This window comes from Branchiostoma floridae, chromosome 4, assembly GCF_000003815.2.
Source record: "Branchiostoma floridae strain S238N-H82 chromosome 4, Bfl_VNyyK, whole genome shotgun sequence".
In the NCBI taxonomy this organism is placed as follows: domain Eukaryota; kingdom Metazoa; phylum Chordata; class Leptocardii; order Amphioxiformes; family Branchiostomatidae; genus Branchiostoma; species Branchiostoma floridae.
Genome location: NC_049982.1, coordinates 530,411 through 548,974, shown reverse-complemented (window position 1 = coordinate 548,974; position 18,564 = coordinate 530,411). Strand labels below are relative to the sequence as shown.

The following is an 18,564-nucleotide window of genomic DNA, read 5'->3' as shown; positions in this document are numbered from 1 at the left end:
AATATTAATAGTAGATTGTTGAATAGACATGCCGCGCCGAAAGGATCGCTCAACGTGGAAGCAATCTAGTTTAGACAATCAAAAATCCAAACTCAGGTATCAGTCTGTCAAAGTTTCTGAGCAGTTGTTTTGAAAAAAAAAAAATAGCCAAAATGTACCTACGTTTGGTACACTAGCAAATATATATATATGCCGAACATAGAAATAACAGGTACACTAGATCTAATACTTGGTATTTAGCATATTTTCAACGTTTTCAATTGAAGGGACCAAAGTAAAATTCAGAATTCTGAGTTTGAATTAATCCGAAAAATAAATGATTTTTGTAAACACCAATGAAGCATCATCGACGATATGTCGACATGTCATGACCAAGGATATATGTTATTGTATGTTTACGAATAAATTTTAATGATACCTCGAGAAAACAATTTCAATGATACATTAAGTTAAGAATACATTTTAATGATACGTTGTGAATGCACTTCAGTGATGCCCAATGTTTAAGAATATATCTTGATTTCACATTTGCACCAATGTAATTGCATGACATGTGTCCACCGATAAAAAGTCTGGTGTTGTATTATTGTATTCACCCTGGAATAGATATGGACGAAATACACACCTGGACTTGCGACTTCAACGCTCGTTCAACCATTTATAAAACTATAATAAAGTTGGTGGATAGTGAAAATCATTATGCTAGGCGAAAGCAATGAGCCTTGGTTTTGACGGCTTGAAGATTGCACACAGGAGGAAAACAGTTGTCATCGAAAGAGTTCCATAGTTTGTCAGTCCGAGGAAAGCCTTCTTAACCTGGTATCCAGCCGTATTATAGCTCCCAAGTCTCTTCTGTCCTCTCAAAATGTATTTGCAGAGAGGCCAGAAGAGACTCGGGAGCTATGATACAGCTGGATATATCAGGTTAAAGCCTTCACGCTGTAGAAGGACTTAGGGACTCGTGATTGAATATTTCGAACAGTATGAAGATGAGAGCCTGGAGGAAAACCTAGCGGATGCGACAAGCCTTGGAAAGACATATTTACAAGCAATAAAATCGTCGTTGTCTTTCTGGCTATTTTATTGCTTATCGGCTAGAGAAAAACCTAGTGTTATGCTTAAAGGCGCTCTCAATGGAGGGACATGTTGTATCGCTGATGTTAACACAAGTCAAGGAGAACATCATATAACCCATTTAGAAGAAAATCTATAACACCTAACGTTATCATACTTGAAAGTAAGTTCATCTGTGACGGTAAAAGAGGCCATTTACACCAGTGCCCACCAACCTTTCCTCAACCGAGACGGGGGCCGATACCGACTGCCAAGCACCTTTGACCCTTTGCTGACGTCACACTTTCGGTCTGGATGTGTGACTTAGGCTTTAAATAAACTAAACTAGACTTAGGCTTTAAATAAACTAAACTAGCTTTGAGTCATTTCAACTTCATAAAGATCAAAGGACTGCTCGAAAGCTTGTTGGTAAGTGCTTTATTTTGTGTACGGATATATGGTTCTTAAAATTGTTAGCCTGGTATCCCGCCGTAATATAGCTACCGAGTCTCTTCTCTCCTCTCTCGGTATCTACTAGTATAACAGTTATTACGGCTGGATCCCAGACTAAATTGTAAGAACAGAACACCTTACGCTGTTTTAGAACGTTTCGCATAAACTTCGCCAGGTGGCGCTGTTCAGCGGTGGTGCCGTGGTTTCGGCAGGTGGCTGAGGAGAGGTCACGCCTTTTGTCATGCAAATCCGCACGGAAACAGCCTCCATATTGTTGTGTACGGGAGGAGACGGCAGAGCGAGAGAGAGATCTAGAGTTGTTCTCTCCGGAAACAGGACGGCATGGCGGCGTCAGAGGAATGGGAACCGCTGGACTTTCGGTCGGGGATCGAGCACGAAGAGATCAGGAACTTAGTGGCGTACTTCAAGCGGTATCAGCAGCACATGGCCAAGGTTTGCCGGACCAAAGGCGGGGAGGAGGCGACCAGGGAATTCATGGAGAACCTCCTCAGGTGAGCCGAGCACTGTTTGCTTGCTGTGGGTGGTCTGTGGCGGGTTGGGGACTTACAGCTGTGTTTTGGCGTCTTTTTGTGGCCAGATTTTGTAAGTAAAGATGCAAAGAGGTGTCTAAACTAGCCCACGTGCTATATAACGTTATGTTGCACACACACTAAGTTACGTTCGGTTGTTTGTCGACGTTCTGTTTTCGTGAGAACCGGTCGAAAAATGTCTTTGGTCTGAAAAATCCGGTCGGTCCGGTTCCGGATTCTTGCCAAACGTAGACTTGGGTTTGCAGAAAGACCGACCGGAGTTTTAACGTTAGATTTCGTCTTAGATTTTAACTCTCAAATGTTTTAAGAAGACGCAGGGGCTCTAGTATATACAGATTCTGTCCCGTAATCTTTTTGCTCACCGGGGCGGCGAAATTACCTGCAATTTGAGAAGTAAACAAACCTCACAAGTACCCAGAAAATCGCAGGAAGTCTTCGTGGAACGCTTAGTATCATAAAGGGAACTCTGGTACATTATGTCTAAGCTTATGTTTGCTTCACAGGTGGTCTCTGTAGTGTAACACACCTGTTGCAGGTGAGAGAGAGGGGAGAGAGCAAGGTTGAACCATAAATATTTATCTCGAAGTAAACAAATTGTGTAATCTTATTAACTTAAAGGGCATTGAGCCATTGACATATGAACTTAGCTGGGCAACTCTCACAGAGATCAGAATTCTAGGTAATGTGTCAAAGACAAAGAGTAAGGCTCTGAAATTGATAACAGTCCTTGACTGGACCATTGTTTCGATTTGCATAACAATGTCCAGACAGGTTTTGTTTTCAATTTCGAGGCCTTTACCCTTTAACATATTATCTAGAGTTCCTGTCACTGCACATTTGTTCTGATCTCTGTGACTGTGAAAGGGCTTATTGGGCCAAGGCGGAAGTGTGACTTTGACAATAGGTAATGTTAAATATTAATATTTAAGAAAGCAAACACATTTGGTTAACTTAAATCTAACACCACACACTTAAAATGCTAAGAGATATAAATTCCAAGGATCATGCCAAGACTCTAATTTATTCCCTCCGCAGGCTTGTCCACAAGTACGACCGCAGGTTTCCACTCCCCAAGGATTTCCTATTCCTGCGAGACAACACCTTCGAGGGAGTCCTGGACATGCAGCCGTCACACTTCCGCCCCCACTTCTCAGGTTTTTCAACAGTTAACTCTGGTCTTTATTCTCATCCCCCTGCAGGCTTGTCCACAAGTACGACCGCAGGTTCCCACTCCCCAAGGATTTCCTGTTTTTACGAGACAACACCTTCGAGGGGGTCTTAGACATGCAGCCTTCCCACTTCCGGCCCCACTACCTCCACGGTAAGGAGTCCACGCCAGCGTACGTCGTCATCATCCCCATCATGGAACTGAACGCTGAGGACTCCTTCGACATGTTCGACTACATGATCGGGCGGCCGATGCACGGAGGGATCAGGTTACTGGACGGCGTGGACCAGTACAAGTGGCGGGACTGCCAGGTCGAGCACGAGAGTGGCGGGAACACTTACACTTACCTCTCGTCGGAGAAGGTCTGTGATTGGTTCTTCAAGGCGGTTTCCGCGGTCGCGAACGAGGCGACGCCCATGCCGGGACACTCCATGACATTGGAGCTGAACGGGCCGGCCATTACCATTTGCGTGGAGGGGGGAGATGCGTGTGATATTGTGTATAACATGATTCCCACGGTGCGGTGCAAAGGGTGGCCGACTGCGGCGCAGGCCTGGTGGTCACGGGACCACTACTGGGACTCCAAGGCTAACTCTGAGGTAAGTTAGACTAGAGTCTGAACTCTGACACATACAGTCATAACTGCCCAAGATCAACCAATCAATCAATTTCCATGGCCAATGCCGAGGTAAGTTATACTAGAGTGTGAACTCTGAAACATAGTCAAATCTGCCCAAGAAGATGGATCAATCAATCAATCAATCAATCAATCAATCAATCAATCAATCAATTAATCAATCAATTACAGGCTACAGACATACCTGTTGACCCACAGTTCTTGATCTTTACAGACAGCCCAGGGACTTATATTAGCTAAAGGACCACCAAAAATAGTCCCATATTGCTTTCATTTGCGTGTAGTATACTGTATACTTTTTTAGATAGAAGTTTGTCCAAATTCAAAGAATGACAAAGCAATCAGTGATTCCCCCCCTAGCCCATAGTGGCCATACTGATTTACTAGTAGCCCTATCCCATACAAGTTGGTCAGAAACATTATGTACACATGCATGTACACAAGTCAAAAACAAAATATTGCTTATAATAATGCTTCTGCAATCACTTCTTTGGGGTAAGGAAACAATATCATGGTGATATGATACAGGATTCTAGTTGCAACAAACAATTTTTGTAACATCTTACTCCACTATTGTGTCTAGAGATAGATATGTAAAGAAGAAAATGTCTCAGTCACAATTCCTGGCTTAGAAACAGAGTAATAGTGAAAGTGTCTAATCCGTTCAGTAAAAGGATGCATCAGAGAGGAAAACAATTTGAAGGCGCCCAAACCTTGTTAGCGCGCTGTTTCCTTTCTAATGGTTTCCAAGGTTTTGGTTGATTGGATCAGCAGAATTAAAATGTAGCGCCTGATTTCCCGTAATTCGTAACGCGAGGAGAGCCGAAGGAACGTGCCTGGCATCATGTCCTATCTCTCTGGAGCTTTATTTTTTTTCTATAGCAGGGCTCAAAATTCGTTTTTGGGATTAGGTGCACTGTCGCACCCGACCTAAAAAAATGGGTGCACCAAACAATTTTTGGGTGCACCACAAAAAAAAATATAAAATGATTAGAGAATTATGTAGAAAAACCTCATCACAAACCTTACATAACAGTGGTGTTCAAGGACTGCTAAACCGAAGATGCCTAATGGCTTAAGCCTTTTGGTCGAACGGTTTGCACGTTCGATTTCTAATCTGCCGCCCCGGGTTCGATCCCGGGTGGTGGCAGGTTGTTTCTTTCTGTTCTACTCTCGCCTCTATGGATGTTTCACTGGTTCCCACATTGACCCTGTGAGTAACAGGCTAGAGATGTGCCACGCAGTTAGTAACAGGCTAGAGATGTGCCACGCAGTGAGTAACAGGCTAGCGGATGTGCCACATTGTGAATAACAGGCAAAGATGCGCCACACAGGGATATCGATCTTGGAGATTCGAGGACGAATCTTGAAAAGAAAAGGGGGAGTAGTGTAACACTGGTGTTCAATCAAGGACTGCTAAACCGAAGACGCCTAACGGCTTAAGCCTTTTGGCCGAATTGTTTTCACATTTGATTTGTAATCTGTTGTTTCTTTCTGTTCTACTCGCCCCTCTGGATGTTTCACCTCCACCAGGCCGGCGTAATGGGTTGTGGACAGTAGATTTCAACAAAATTTGGCATATGTATTAATTGGCCATGACAGTCAGACTGCACAGTAAAGGCAAACATTTCCCCAAGCACTGGCTAATGAAATTTCACATAGGCAATTGGGTCTCCATATTTGTTTGAATTTGAATTCTCTATAACCTATTTTCAGACATATATATGTATACATAATGATATGTAGTTTAAAGTTTTAAAGTCTGGTAGAAACAGTGTACCATCTCTTATTTCCTACATGTTAGCTGAGGGATTGTATTTAATGGACTGGTCACAGTATAACAGCTCTACAGGTTGTGCCCGAGAGTGGACTAAGGCCCAATCTATACACAGTTTTTACCGATATCTGTGGATGTGTCGGTCGGGATCTGGAACGTTGGCCGCGGGACACCCGTGGCGCTTGCAGTCTTAAACAGCTATATAGCCTAATGAGCCCGCATTGTGTGCTAATGAGCCTTCCTGAAGTTGGGACACATCTACACGCACGCGGAAGCTGTCGTGGACCCCTACCAAGCTATCGGGGACCCCTGCTAAGCTATCGGGCGAATGCTCCGGACCTTTCGGGAGAAATTCTGCCGATATCTTGACGGCGATATTGCAGTTCCATCTAGACACTGAAAAAAAACTGTCGGCGAGAGGTTGTTGGCTCGCCGATATCGGGAAAACCCGTGTCTAGATCGTGCCTAAGTGATTACTGATTCAGGGGTATTAAAGGAGTCAGAGTAACTCAGTAAGTGATATCTATTTGCTGAGTGCTCATCTTCTCCAAACAACGCAGGTTCGATTTCTTACAGCTTGTAGATATTGCAGGCACAAATTAAGCTAAAAAAGGTGATTGTTTCCCCAGCCTATCTAGTATCTACCTGCCTAAGTGCTAATGAGTTTCCTGGCCCAAAGATTGGGTTCTTATCGGACAAGTGTAGCTATAGGTTGTGGCCAGGAAAGTTGGCTAAGTGATTACTGAATGGAGTGTTGAAGAGGAACACAGATTTCAACTTCAGAATTCTTATGTCCTATGTAACAAGAAGTCAGATTGAAGTGTTGGTCAATTCTTTGGAAAAAAACAAACAAAGCTAAAATCTCTAAATAGTCCTACTTGCAAAATTTTTAAGTTTGTGGAAAAAGGCAAGGTCAAGAAAATCATTGCTCAATACTATGAAATTTTTTCCCCATATTGTATGTGACAGGAAGACAGTATTTCAAACTGGGCATGATGAAATGTATAGTATATATATAGAATAGCAGAAGCTACATATCTAGTACTTAAAATGTCATTCGGTAGCTTGATTATTTGCCAAGAATGTCTTTTCCGTCTTGCCGGTGAGATTTGTAACGGCTTGCAATATTGCAGTGCAGACTATCTAGTCCAGATTGTATTTAAAGTAGTGTGAGTCCTGAGTGATTGAGTCTGCCTTAGCTGGGAGATTGAGTTCCCTTGGAAACATTGGAGCAAGGATTGGGTTAACAGGACAGGTGCATGTATATACTTAGGTTATGGTCAGGAACTGGCACTTTACTGAGTAAGGGGGTGTGAATTGAAAAGCTGCGGGATGAAAAGTAAAAAATTCTCAGAACGGCGGAAGTCAACAAATTCTATAGAAATGAAAATCAGATACATTCAATCAATAGCAATAGATCTTTTGAAAGAAAGAGAATGATACAAATTGTCATCAAGCAGCCTCCAACTCCTGAAAAATGCTTGCTTGCAGCAAAAAAAGAAGAAATATACATGTATTATAATTGCCCAATATTGGATATAGAGGACTGTATCCACCAGTAATTGTATAGTTCTGTTAGTAGAATTAGACTTCATCAATCTGAAGTTGTAGCTGCTAACTGTAGTTATTTATTTATCTATTTATCGTTATCAAGATTCTTCAAAATACAGTCAAGGTATGGCAGAACAGGTGTTTCTTGTTAGGAGACACCTTTTCAAGGCTGCCATACCGAAATAACAAAATGATACATCAAATGATAATACATATAAATACAATATAAGCAAACAAATAGCGCAATTAACATAAAGCGCAAATCAGGGTACATCAACTCGTATTGTATTCCGAGCAGCAGCTTACAATTGAGTTTTTGCTATTTGCAAAAATCCATTTTGAAGGTTCGATTTCTGACAGCTTGCAGCAACTGTAAGGAGGAGATCTTAAGCTCTTTGAGTCTGCCTTGGTTGGAAATTGATTTCCCTGGGCTCATAGATCGGGTTTACTGTACAGGTGTAAGATGTGGTCAGAAAGTGGACTAAGTGATTAGAGAGACAGTGTGAATCGAAGAACTGCGAGATTAAAAGATTTTTGGTTCAGAATTCTGGAAGTGTACATCCCGCAAGAATATAGATTACTAGTTAGCAGATGCACTGAAACGTTAGATCTGTGAGGTGAGTAGAAACAGTCCCTTGGCTCCCAGGATTCAAAGTAAGAAGAAAAATCAACCACTGCTTTATGTAATTCTATAGAATGAGACTTCATCAGGTTAAATTGGTCTAACTCTAAGCTTCTGTATGGAATTCGGAGCTACTTGCAGACTTGAGTATTTGCCAATGGTCCGTCTTACAGGTTGGTTTTCTAATATTAGGAATAACATACAATACTATAAAAATGCATTTAACTTTGCGGGGATTTGATATCGCAGTAGCGGGAAAGGGGACTTTTCGCGGTGGCATCATGACTGTAGTCTCTCACTGCCATGGAAAAATGTTCGCGGTGGTTTTAAGCTTGTGGTGAAGCGGCCACTGCGGAAACCGCGAACATTAAACCACCGCGAACGTTTCTGCATTTACAGTATTGCTCAAGTGGTAGAGAGTCAATGTTCTTGTTAAGCATCCCACACGAACACAAACTGGAGATGCATTCATCAAATCTTTTATCTCTTGATGAAAAGAGATAGCTTACAATGTCAAATTGGTCCTAGTGGCTGTTGAAATTTTGCTGAAGAATTTAGGCAAGCTTAAGAACTTGATATTTGACATATTTGCTAAATGTTTACCGTCCTTGCAGGCTAGATTTCTTCAAACAGGTTGCAATATTGCAGGCAGCAAGGACTAGATTTTATTGCTTTCAGCCCAGATAAAAAGGAATAGCTAAACTATCTAAAAATAGTCCTATCTGATAATATTATGAATTAAGGCAAGGTTAGATTTCTTCAATAGTTCAAACAGCTTGCAATATTGCAGGCAGCGAGGACTAGATCTTACTAATAGGTACTTTGATAAAAGGAATAGGTATCTATCTCAAAATAGTTCTACCTGATAATATTTTGAATTAAGGGAAGCAAAAGAAATATATGACATATTTGCCAAATATCTTCCCGTCTTGCCAGTTAGATTTCTTCAATAGTTCAAACAGCTTGCAATATTGCAGGCGGCGATACCAGATCTTAAGTACTTTGATAAAAAGGAATAGGAAACTATCTCAAAATAGTTCTACCTGTCAGTGATGATATTTTGAATTAAGGCAAGCAAAAGAAATATATGACATATTTGCCAAATATCTTGAAGTTCCCGTCTTGCAGGTTAGATTCCTTCAATAGTTCAAACGGCTTGCAACATTGCTGGCGGCGAGCTAGGACTAGATCTTAAGCAGGGCTTGAAATACCACCTGCATTATGAAGGTTAGTGCAGGTAAAGTTGGAGCTGTGCAGGTACAAATGTATTCTGGTGTCTACCTGCACCTAACCTGCATTGGTCCATGTACTGGGTTTTATACGTAAATGATAAATGTCCTAAGATGTAGGTGTATGTTTTGTTGACTGTCACATCCTATTAAGTATGAAAGAAAAAAAATAGCAATGGTTTCTGAACAATTGAAGTATGATCCATACTTCCTAAATTCAGAGTGGTGCAGGTAAAATTTGTATGGTGCAGGTAATTTTCAATGTTACCTGCACCGGCGCAGGTATGCAGAAAAAAGTCAGGGCTCAAAATTCACTTTTGGGATTAGGTGCACTGGTGCACCCAGCTTAAAAAATTGGGTGCACCACTTAAATTTTTGGGTGCACCACTTAAATTTAAGTAATAACCTAATAGCAAAACCTAGTTAAAAGGTATCAAATTCTTAAATAGACAAGTATACTTTGATATCTTTACATACATAAACCTGAGAAAATATTTGGGTGCACCCTGTGCACCCACAGAAAATAATTGGGTGCACAGCTCCAATTTTGGGTGCACCTGGGTGCACATGCACCCAGTATTTGGAGCCCTGAAAGTATTTCGAGCCCTGAAAGTATTTGGAGCCCTGTTGAGTAAAGTACTTCGAGCGCCGAGTCTGTGAGAAGATTGAGTTTCCGCCTGAGGCTGCGCCATGAAAGCAGACTCCATGATTACCGGAGCAGCGCTCACTGGAGACGGAACTATGTTAGTGGAGAAATATTGCCGCAAAGTGAAAATAGATTAACGTTGACGTCAGTATGAGATTGGAAAAGCTCAGACCATAATTTTTGAAGCACGGCCTTCTGTTTCATCATATTTCACATCGTTTGGGACCAAATTGAGAGGATATTGTAGGCAGTATATTTCAGAAATTGAGTTAGCTTACTTTCACTTTAATTTCTAGGTTAGTGAATGTCATATGTGGCACTGATATTACTTAATTATACTTAATTACACCGTGAAAATGTTCAGTTTCATTTTCTGCAAAGAAATTATTAATCTTGAATTATCTGTCTGGTTGGAATAGTAAAAAAGACTTCATTACTATTAATTGAATATTAATCTTTTAAATAGATTATTATTGATTACCTAACAAAGTCATTCACACAACATACTCTGAACCTTAACTGTTCAAATGTAAGGCCAGGCCTTGGTTCTCGGATTTTTAGAAATAAAATGTATATATAGTAAGTGGACATCAGAAAAGCATCTGAGTCTGTGTAATGTATTCGTTGCATTTCCGAATATAAAATAGAAAATAAAAGAAAAAGCATAGGACAGGGATGGAAACTTGAATATTACAGTATGTCACAATTCACTCCATGAAACTGAGTGCTCTCACTCACTCACTCATCCTCGCCGAAACTGAGTGCACCAAGGCACAAACCTGGTCCTCTGGCTTTGTTTTCATTATGTTTTTCAAGTAATAACATTTTGCCTTTTCTTCTTCTCTAAAATCAGAGGGCCAACAAATTGAATTAATGTGGCGTAAGAACATTTCCCATGCCATGCCAAAATCCGCCCCCACCGGGTACCAGTGTAATGAAAAGGAGCTGTGCAAAACGAAGACATTTCCGCAGTCTGGACTTGAGCCCAACTTAAAGCAATGAAGCCGCCTCCGTCCATTTGTCAGCCAGATATCTGACGGCCATTCTCCCGGAAACTCAGACCTTTTCCATCCAATCTCCCTGGCATTTAAGGCCTAGGAAAAAAGATATTGTGTTTCCTGTTTTATTCTTGAATTAAGTTTGGTAGATAATGGATTGATAGATATCATTTTTTAGACTTTGCCTTTAGCCAAAACTCTACATAGTGACACAATGCAGTCTAAAAACGTATAACTAAAATGCATGAGGACACTTATACTTTCAATGTCAAACTTCATGCAGTTTTGTGTCTTATGATGACAAACCACAGTGGATACATTAATCCTTCATTAGATTCCTTAACTTAGACCTTCATTATAGGACAAACAGTATTTTACTTGAATAGGAAGTAGGCTGAATAAAACTCTGACTAAAAACTATATGTGTCTCCATTACCCACCCCAAAAAAAGACTAGGGTCAGCATTTTTTTTCTGGGAGTAGGTCTGGAAACAGGAAGCACAAAATTAGGCCTAAGAGTAAGACGTACGCCTGGTTTAAGGAAAGGCACCTTAAGCCAAAGGGCGAGTCATAAAGGTCACACCCTTCCATTTCCTTAATGCGCCCGTGGGGCACGGACGAGAAAAATCAATATATAGCTACACTTTCACTTTCAAAAACCTTTCTGATGTTCGCTTGGTAAAAGAGTTGACCTATGACAAAATGTGCTTTCATTCCATTTTTCTGGAATGTATATAGAAAATGTGATTAGGGATAATGAAGGAGGTTGAATGTTGCGTAGTTTTACAAATCAACATGTGTGATGTGAAATTGGGTTCATTTAAGGCTTACAGAATTGAGGCAATTTGATGTAATTTCTCCATTTCTGCGTTTCAAAAACTGATGCAGGATTGGAAATTTATGAACATGAAAACAAATTCTTTACAGTCCTCCTGACAACCTAGGAGGCTGAATTGTGAGGACATTACAATCATGACTTCCATTTAGCAGTTGGCAAACTTTGTGAGCGACGTTAAAACAATGTATCAATGATAAGATTATAACAATAGTTTCTGATTAAAATACAATTTCGAGGCATTACGATTTTGTTGTGTTCAAGCCAATTCTGCTATTTACAGACTTAGAATTTATATAGACTTTTAAAACTTCGACAAGGCAAATTTTGAAGGGTAGAATTCTGTACCTTGGTTGTACCATGGTACACAGTTTCAGAGACTCAGCCCTGGCGAGCTGCTGCATGACTGAAGGGTACAGAAACAAAACCCAATAGAATCATGGCTATTATCTGTGGCTAATTGATTTTTCACCCATAATTAGCCCCAGAGATACTTTTTATCTTAAAAGATACAGGAGCCTGTTGTCTATCAACTCTGCCCAGCTCATCTCCTAGGGTGTGACTGATTCCCAGGAATCACAAGAGGAACACAAGAATCACAGTCTCTAGTTGGCAATAAGGAAACTTATCAGATATATATCCTTTAAACAAACATTAGAAACTGAAAAAAAGGCATGGTACAAATACACATGTCAGGTGTGTTTCTCTTGCATTTTCCCTGTGCTTTTTCCTCAGTATTCATGATGTTCTTTAAATGAAATTATACAATGTCATAAAAATGTCGGATAACCAACAAATTGAATTCCAGTGGCCTGATGGTGAAATTATGGCCAGACATGTTACAGTCCCAGCTTTAAGTTTAATCTCCTGGGTGTGCTCTGGTCAGTTCGGTCAATCTGAATTGTCCACTTTTGGCCGAATCAGCTCACAAGGGCAAGAGGTTACATACTAGTAATAAGCTTATTGCAAATATAATGACCAATTATTACTACTAATTATATATATGTCACAGCAGAGATTCTCCTAGGAGAAACTCCGATCCAAACTCAAATGATGCTAAAATATAGGAAACAGTCTGCGATCGGGATCTATCCTAGGACAATCGCTAATTCTACCAGTATAGATTGCAATCGGGATCTCTCCTAGGAGAAACTCCGATCCAAACTCAAATGGTGCTAAGCAATAAATCAAGCAAACAAACAAAAACTGTCAAGATATGATTTTGGGAAAGAATCATGATATTATCCAGTTGCTTGAGTAACAGCCGTTTGGCATTTGAAAATGCCCGTGGGAGTTGTATACTCCACTTAACACTAAATAACAGGTTTCTTTGTAGCCAAATTGACCTTTGTTTTGAGTATCGCCCATTCATGAGTTTTCACAGAAAATTAGGTCCAGGTTCAGGTCCTGACCTGGACCTGATCCTCTGGACCTGAACCGGACCTGTACCTGAATTTTCTGTACACTGTCAGGTACCCATACCTCTGTCACGTATGTTGAATGTAGGCCACAATTTTTAAGGTCAGCTTTCAATTTGTTTCTATCAAATCAATGTCTGTCCCCATTTTTTTTCCAAATATTATTCAATCTTTTGAAATTATCGTTAAATGTCAAAAGTGTGTATGAACCAGCTTTGTATGATTTACAATAAAATTGTGTCCTTTTTCCATTATCCCATTTACATCAGTGATAAAAATATTTGACCCTTTTATTTCCTGTGCCATTGCGCTGATCTGTGTGTGAATTAAAACACATTAATGATTAATGAATGTGGGTGGGGTACACGTAGTGGGTTGGGGTCGCTAAAAAGCTCTAAGCAGACGTTAGGGTGGATAATCGCAACATTTTCCGACTGCCTGGCTATGCAGGGTATGTGTAAATAGACTAGGAGATAAGCCTGGTAATAAAGAAAAAGTTTCTGCCCAACATCTGCTTGGAGATTAGGTGAGTAAATGTTGTGATTTAAAGGCCGGAAGTCAGAATACTTGCTGTAGCTCAGTTTGACCTCCTGAACAAACTAGTTGTGTTAAACAATTGTTTTAACCTGCAGACGTAGATACTGAATCAAGCACAAACAAAGTTGGATGTCGCAAGGTGCGTAGATTGTTTTAAACTCTTCATGACTTTTCAAGAAACACCAGACATTCATGTAAAATGAAGAAGAAAAAAAATCAGGGAAATGTCTTGTTCTAAAAACCTGCTCCAGAACCACTGCAGTTTTGAAGTAAGCTACTGGGGGGTGGGGGTGGGGGGTGGGATTGTTTTCTTTGAAGTGGGTATGGGGGGACATACATGTACAAACAAAAAATCGTGAAAATGCAGACAAATCCACGGATGCCTTTTTAATTATTGGTACCATGTCATTTTTACAAACGAAGAAGATTATATTTTCACAAAATGAGCTCACACAACAACGGAAACATCATGCAACAACATTGTGAATGGTCTAAATTTAGAAATCAAATGTATAGAAACCAGGTTATTGTCTTAGCCCAGCCCAGCAGTAACTATTATAATGCATGTACATAAGCAAGCAGGATGTTCTAATGGACGATGTGAGTTGAATTGAGACGGAAGGACAAAATGCAATTTGACGTCCCCGGGGACACCATCGTGGTTCGTGATCTATCATCTCATTCTGTCATATCCGCAGCATTACTCATAACTATGACTCGGCTTGATTTGGATTGATTTTAGATCGGCGGATTGAAATCCCAGTGTTACTTTAGGGCAATGTTGAGTATTGGGGCCCCCTCTCTTTTCAGAGTGGTACTGCAGTTACATGTTGTTATATCAAAAGGTGTCCAGTGCACGTGTGTCTGGTGAGACCATTTCAAACTTAGAGACTAAGTTTGAGTCAAATCCTAATGCTTATGCTGTCCACAAACAAACGTACCCACTAACAAATGCCACTGAAAACATACTCATCGATAATGATATTAAATTGCGTAAATTGTGATATAAACAATCCTTGAATAGTTTGAAGCTCTTTTACTTACCTCAGTCACAGATATACAACCATTTCTTTTCTGTCTAGTGAGCGCAGTTATCAACAAGTGTTGGGGCAACCTGTAGGGACGGCACAGTGAACTATCACCTATAGCTACCTGAGTCTAAATATGCTTCGCTTCAATTGAGGATAACTGATTATCAACTTTACCCCATTTCCACAAATTCTCCTCTTGCAGGTAGAGAATAACAGGTACCATCTACTCCCCATGTGCTGTGCTGATGGCAACCCTGAGTACTTCTGGGTTCTGACCAAGTTTCGCTTACTGTTACTGTTACTGAAAAGCGGCCTGCTGGCCGATTTGAGCTACTCAAACACCAACACAAGGCCACTTCTCTCCCCCCCCCCCCTGTGCAGGTAGAGAATAACGGGTACCACCTGCTGCCCATGTGCTGTGCTGACGGGAACCCGGAGCTTGAGTGGCGGCTGTCATTCTGCCAGGCAGAGCTGGAACTGGCCAGGTTCATCCCTCCGGTCTTCATGCACAACTTCAACGTGCTCCACTCTGTCATCAGGAAGGAACTAGCAGGTGTTTGTTTGTTTGTTTGTTCATCCCTCCTGTCTTCATGCACAACTTCAACGTGCTGCACTCTGTCATCAGGAAGGAACTAGCAGGTGTTTGTTTGTTTGTTTGTTCATCCCTCCTGTCTTCATGCACAACTTCAACGTGCTGCACTCTGTCATCAGGAAGGAACTAGCAGGTGTTTGTTTCTTGTAAACTGCTAAGAATAAGGTGTAACACACCAGTTTTATACACAGTAAGTACAAGCTTTGTGAGAGGAGACTGTAAAATTTGATCCACTCACACCTGGATGGACCCTACTGTTTTTGATAAGTGTGATGTTTTTTTTTAGTATGTTCAAGGTGTGACTTTCCTCAAACACCTGTCCTCTGACTTTGCCAGTTTGCGTCAATGATTTTACCTGTCTGGAAGTTATCGCATGGTCCTGTACTTATTGAAGGGAATGTAATACTCTGTCTAAAACGTTAAATCTACTCAGTTTGTTGTGACGTCCTAAGGGCTTTGTCACATTGGATGGAAGACGACCTAGTACAATCTTCCCTAATCTATTTCATACAATATGATCATATCACTCTGTTGTCAGGTCTTCTTTATACTTGATATTATAAATAGAGTCGATTGATCAATCAATCTATTTCTCCAGGCTCTGCCGTGGTGAGCCCGTACCAGCTGAAGACGATCGTCCTCTGGGCGTGCGACCGGTTAAGACCGGAGTTCCTACGAGACGAGGCTTTCATTCCGCTGTCTCTGTTTGGCATGGTGGACGACATCATGCACTGCCTTATCAACAAGTCCTGCGCAAACTACTTCTTACCACAATATAACATGTTCTTACACTGCAGGTAAGACTTTCACTACTTCTTACCACAATATAACATGTTTCTACACTGCAGGTAAGTCTTTCACTACTTCTTACCACAATATAACATGTTCTTACACTGCAGGTAAGACTTTCACTACTTCTTACCACAATATAACATGTTCCTACACTGTAGGTAAGACTTTCACTACTTCTTACCACAATATAACATGTTCCTACACTGCAGGTAAGACTTTCACTACTTCTTACCACAATATAACATGTTCTTACACTGCATGTAAGACTTTCACTACTTCTTAGTCTTACCACAATATAATATGTTCCTACACTGCAGGTAAGACTTTCACTACTTCTTAGTCTTACCACAATATAACATGTTCTTACACTGCAAGTAAGACTTTCAATACTTCTTACCACAATATAACATGTTTCTACACTGCAGGTGGGTCTTAAAATTCATTTGTATATTCATGCTGTCGAATTCAGTTTTGGGTGTGTGTTATCCTGTCTTCAAAAAGAGCTGAAAGTTTTTCATGATTTACATAGCGACTTCATCCGGGCCCCTGGTAGGAAATGTGACGTAGACACGTAGAACGTAGACTAACATTTTCCACATGTCTGTCCAGTGAGGAGATGATGATGATTTGAACCCTAAACTTTGTTTCCTAAGAATTAGATGTCCTGAGTACCACATACTGTTTGACTGTTCCCTACATGTTTGCACTAAGTGAAGAGATGATCGATGTTTAACCATGCTTCTGTTCTCTCCATTTACAGTGAGGAGATGATGTTCCCCGTAGCCAGGAAACTGTCCCTGATCAGAACAGACCCAGTCAAGTACATCTACTTGAGGACGGCAGCCGAGTGGAGGGAGACAGGTCAGGACTTTTAATGTTTTATTGGCAATTGTTATTGGGTGGGCAAAATAGCCAGGGGCCGAATGGACTGATCCCATCAAATGCCATATTGAACAAATAGCACCCCCTATTTGAATTCTATTTTAAACACCTCCATCAAAATCAGCCCCAGTAGGACAGAAATGGCCAAAGAAGAATGCTATGCTTCGGGATCAGTCCATTGCGAGAAGCTTACAATTGGCAAAGCAAAATCACAAGGGTCTGTAATCATGGCAGACTGTATACAGCACCTAGTGACCTCAATACAACAGCAATTGCCCCAGGTGTGGCCATAGGACTGAAGGTTACTTTCACTCACACCGGGAAGGTCCCCTACTCTTTTCAATAAGTGCGGTGGGTTATTTTGTGTGCTCGAGGTGTGGCTCTTCTAAAACAAAAGACCTCCATTTAATGCCATATCCTACCACATCATCCATACATGATAATACTGCAACACATTATGTAGTAATCTATGATATTTTGTAGCTTGAGGATATAACTTAGCCATGTAGTATTGCTGTTTCATAGTTGTTGCCATATACTTTGTACTACATTTACTCAAGCAACTGAATAAAATAACCATCTGCTTTCGTCAGTGACTGGTTACCATACATAGTAATGTTGTTGCCATACATTGTGCTATATAGGATTGTTGAGCAATAAAGTTCATGCATTCGCATCCTTTCATTTGTCCCTTCCAGCTGGAATGATAGCGGAAAACCCCCAGACCGACCAGAACAGTGACGGAAAGGACTCGCCCGTGAGAAGCCGGCCCAAGGCAGACAAACCCCCCCTCAACGACAGGGAGAGCCGGTTCCGAGACTGGACCTCCCATATCGTTGACGTCAACCAGGGCAAGAGCATCTCGGTCTTCATCGACCCAAACGATATCAGCACCGCTAGAGCTTTCCGTATCGACGATAAATTCTACTGATCTCCAGAAAGACATTTCAGTTAACTTAAAGGCCTTCTTCATAAGACTGAGCTTTCATAAAGACTGGACCTCCCATATCGTTGACGTCAACCAGGGCAAGAGCATCTCGGTCTTCATCGACCCAAACGATATCAGCACCGCTAGAGCTTTCCGTATCGACGATAAATTCTACTGATCTCCGTAAAGACATTTCAGTTAACTTAAAGGCCTAATCTTTATAAGACTGAGCTTTCATAAAGACTGGACCTCCCATATCGTTGACGTCAACCAGGGCAAGAGCATCTCTGTCTTCATCGACCCCAACGATATCAGCACCGCTAGAGCTTTCCGTATCGACGATAAATTCTACTGATCTCTGTGAAAACATTTAGGTAAACTTAAAGGCCTTCTTTATAAGACTGAACTTTCATAAAGAATGGACCTCCCATATCGTTGACGTCAACCAGGGCAAGAGCATCTCGGTCTTCATCGACCCAAACGATATCAGCACCGCTAGAGCTTTCCGTATCGACGATAAATTCTACTGATCTCCGTAAAGACATTTCAGTTAACTTAAAGGCCTAATCTTTATAAGACTGAGCTTTCATAAAGACTGGACCTCCCATATCGTTGACGTCAACCAGGGCAAGAGCATCTCTGTCTTCATCGACCCCAACGATATCAGCACCGCTAGAGCTTTCCGTATCGACGATAAATTCTACTGATCTCTGTGAAAACATTTAGGTAAACTTAAAGGCCTTCTTTATATGACTGGACTAAACTGAAGAGCATCTCTTTCTGTATTGACCTGAACAATACCAGCACAATTCCGCATTGATGATAAATCCCACTTAACTTTCAGGTTATCAAGAACTTGAACTAC

The 18,564-nt window shown here is 41.0% G+C and overlaps 1 protein-coding gene across 1 annotated transcript; it reads left to right on the top strand.

Annotated features, from left to right (window-relative positions):
- The first annotated feature begins 1,718 nt into the window (after positions 1-1,718).
- LOC118414630 (protein MB21D2-like) lies at positions 1,719-18,052 on the top strand. Its single transcript, XM_035818808.1, has 6 exons — positions 1,719-2,018; positions 3,257-3,824; positions 14,887-15,058; positions 15,696-15,894; positions 16,650-16,750; positions 17,470-18,052. Exons 1-6 carry the CDS (start codon positions 1,849-1,851, stop codon positions 17,700-17,702), a joined length of 1,443 nt encoding a protein of 480 aa, XP_035674701.1. The 5' UTR covers positions 1,719-1,848; the 3' UTR covers positions 17,703-18,052.
- Positions 18,053-18,564: the final 512 nt, after the last annotated feature.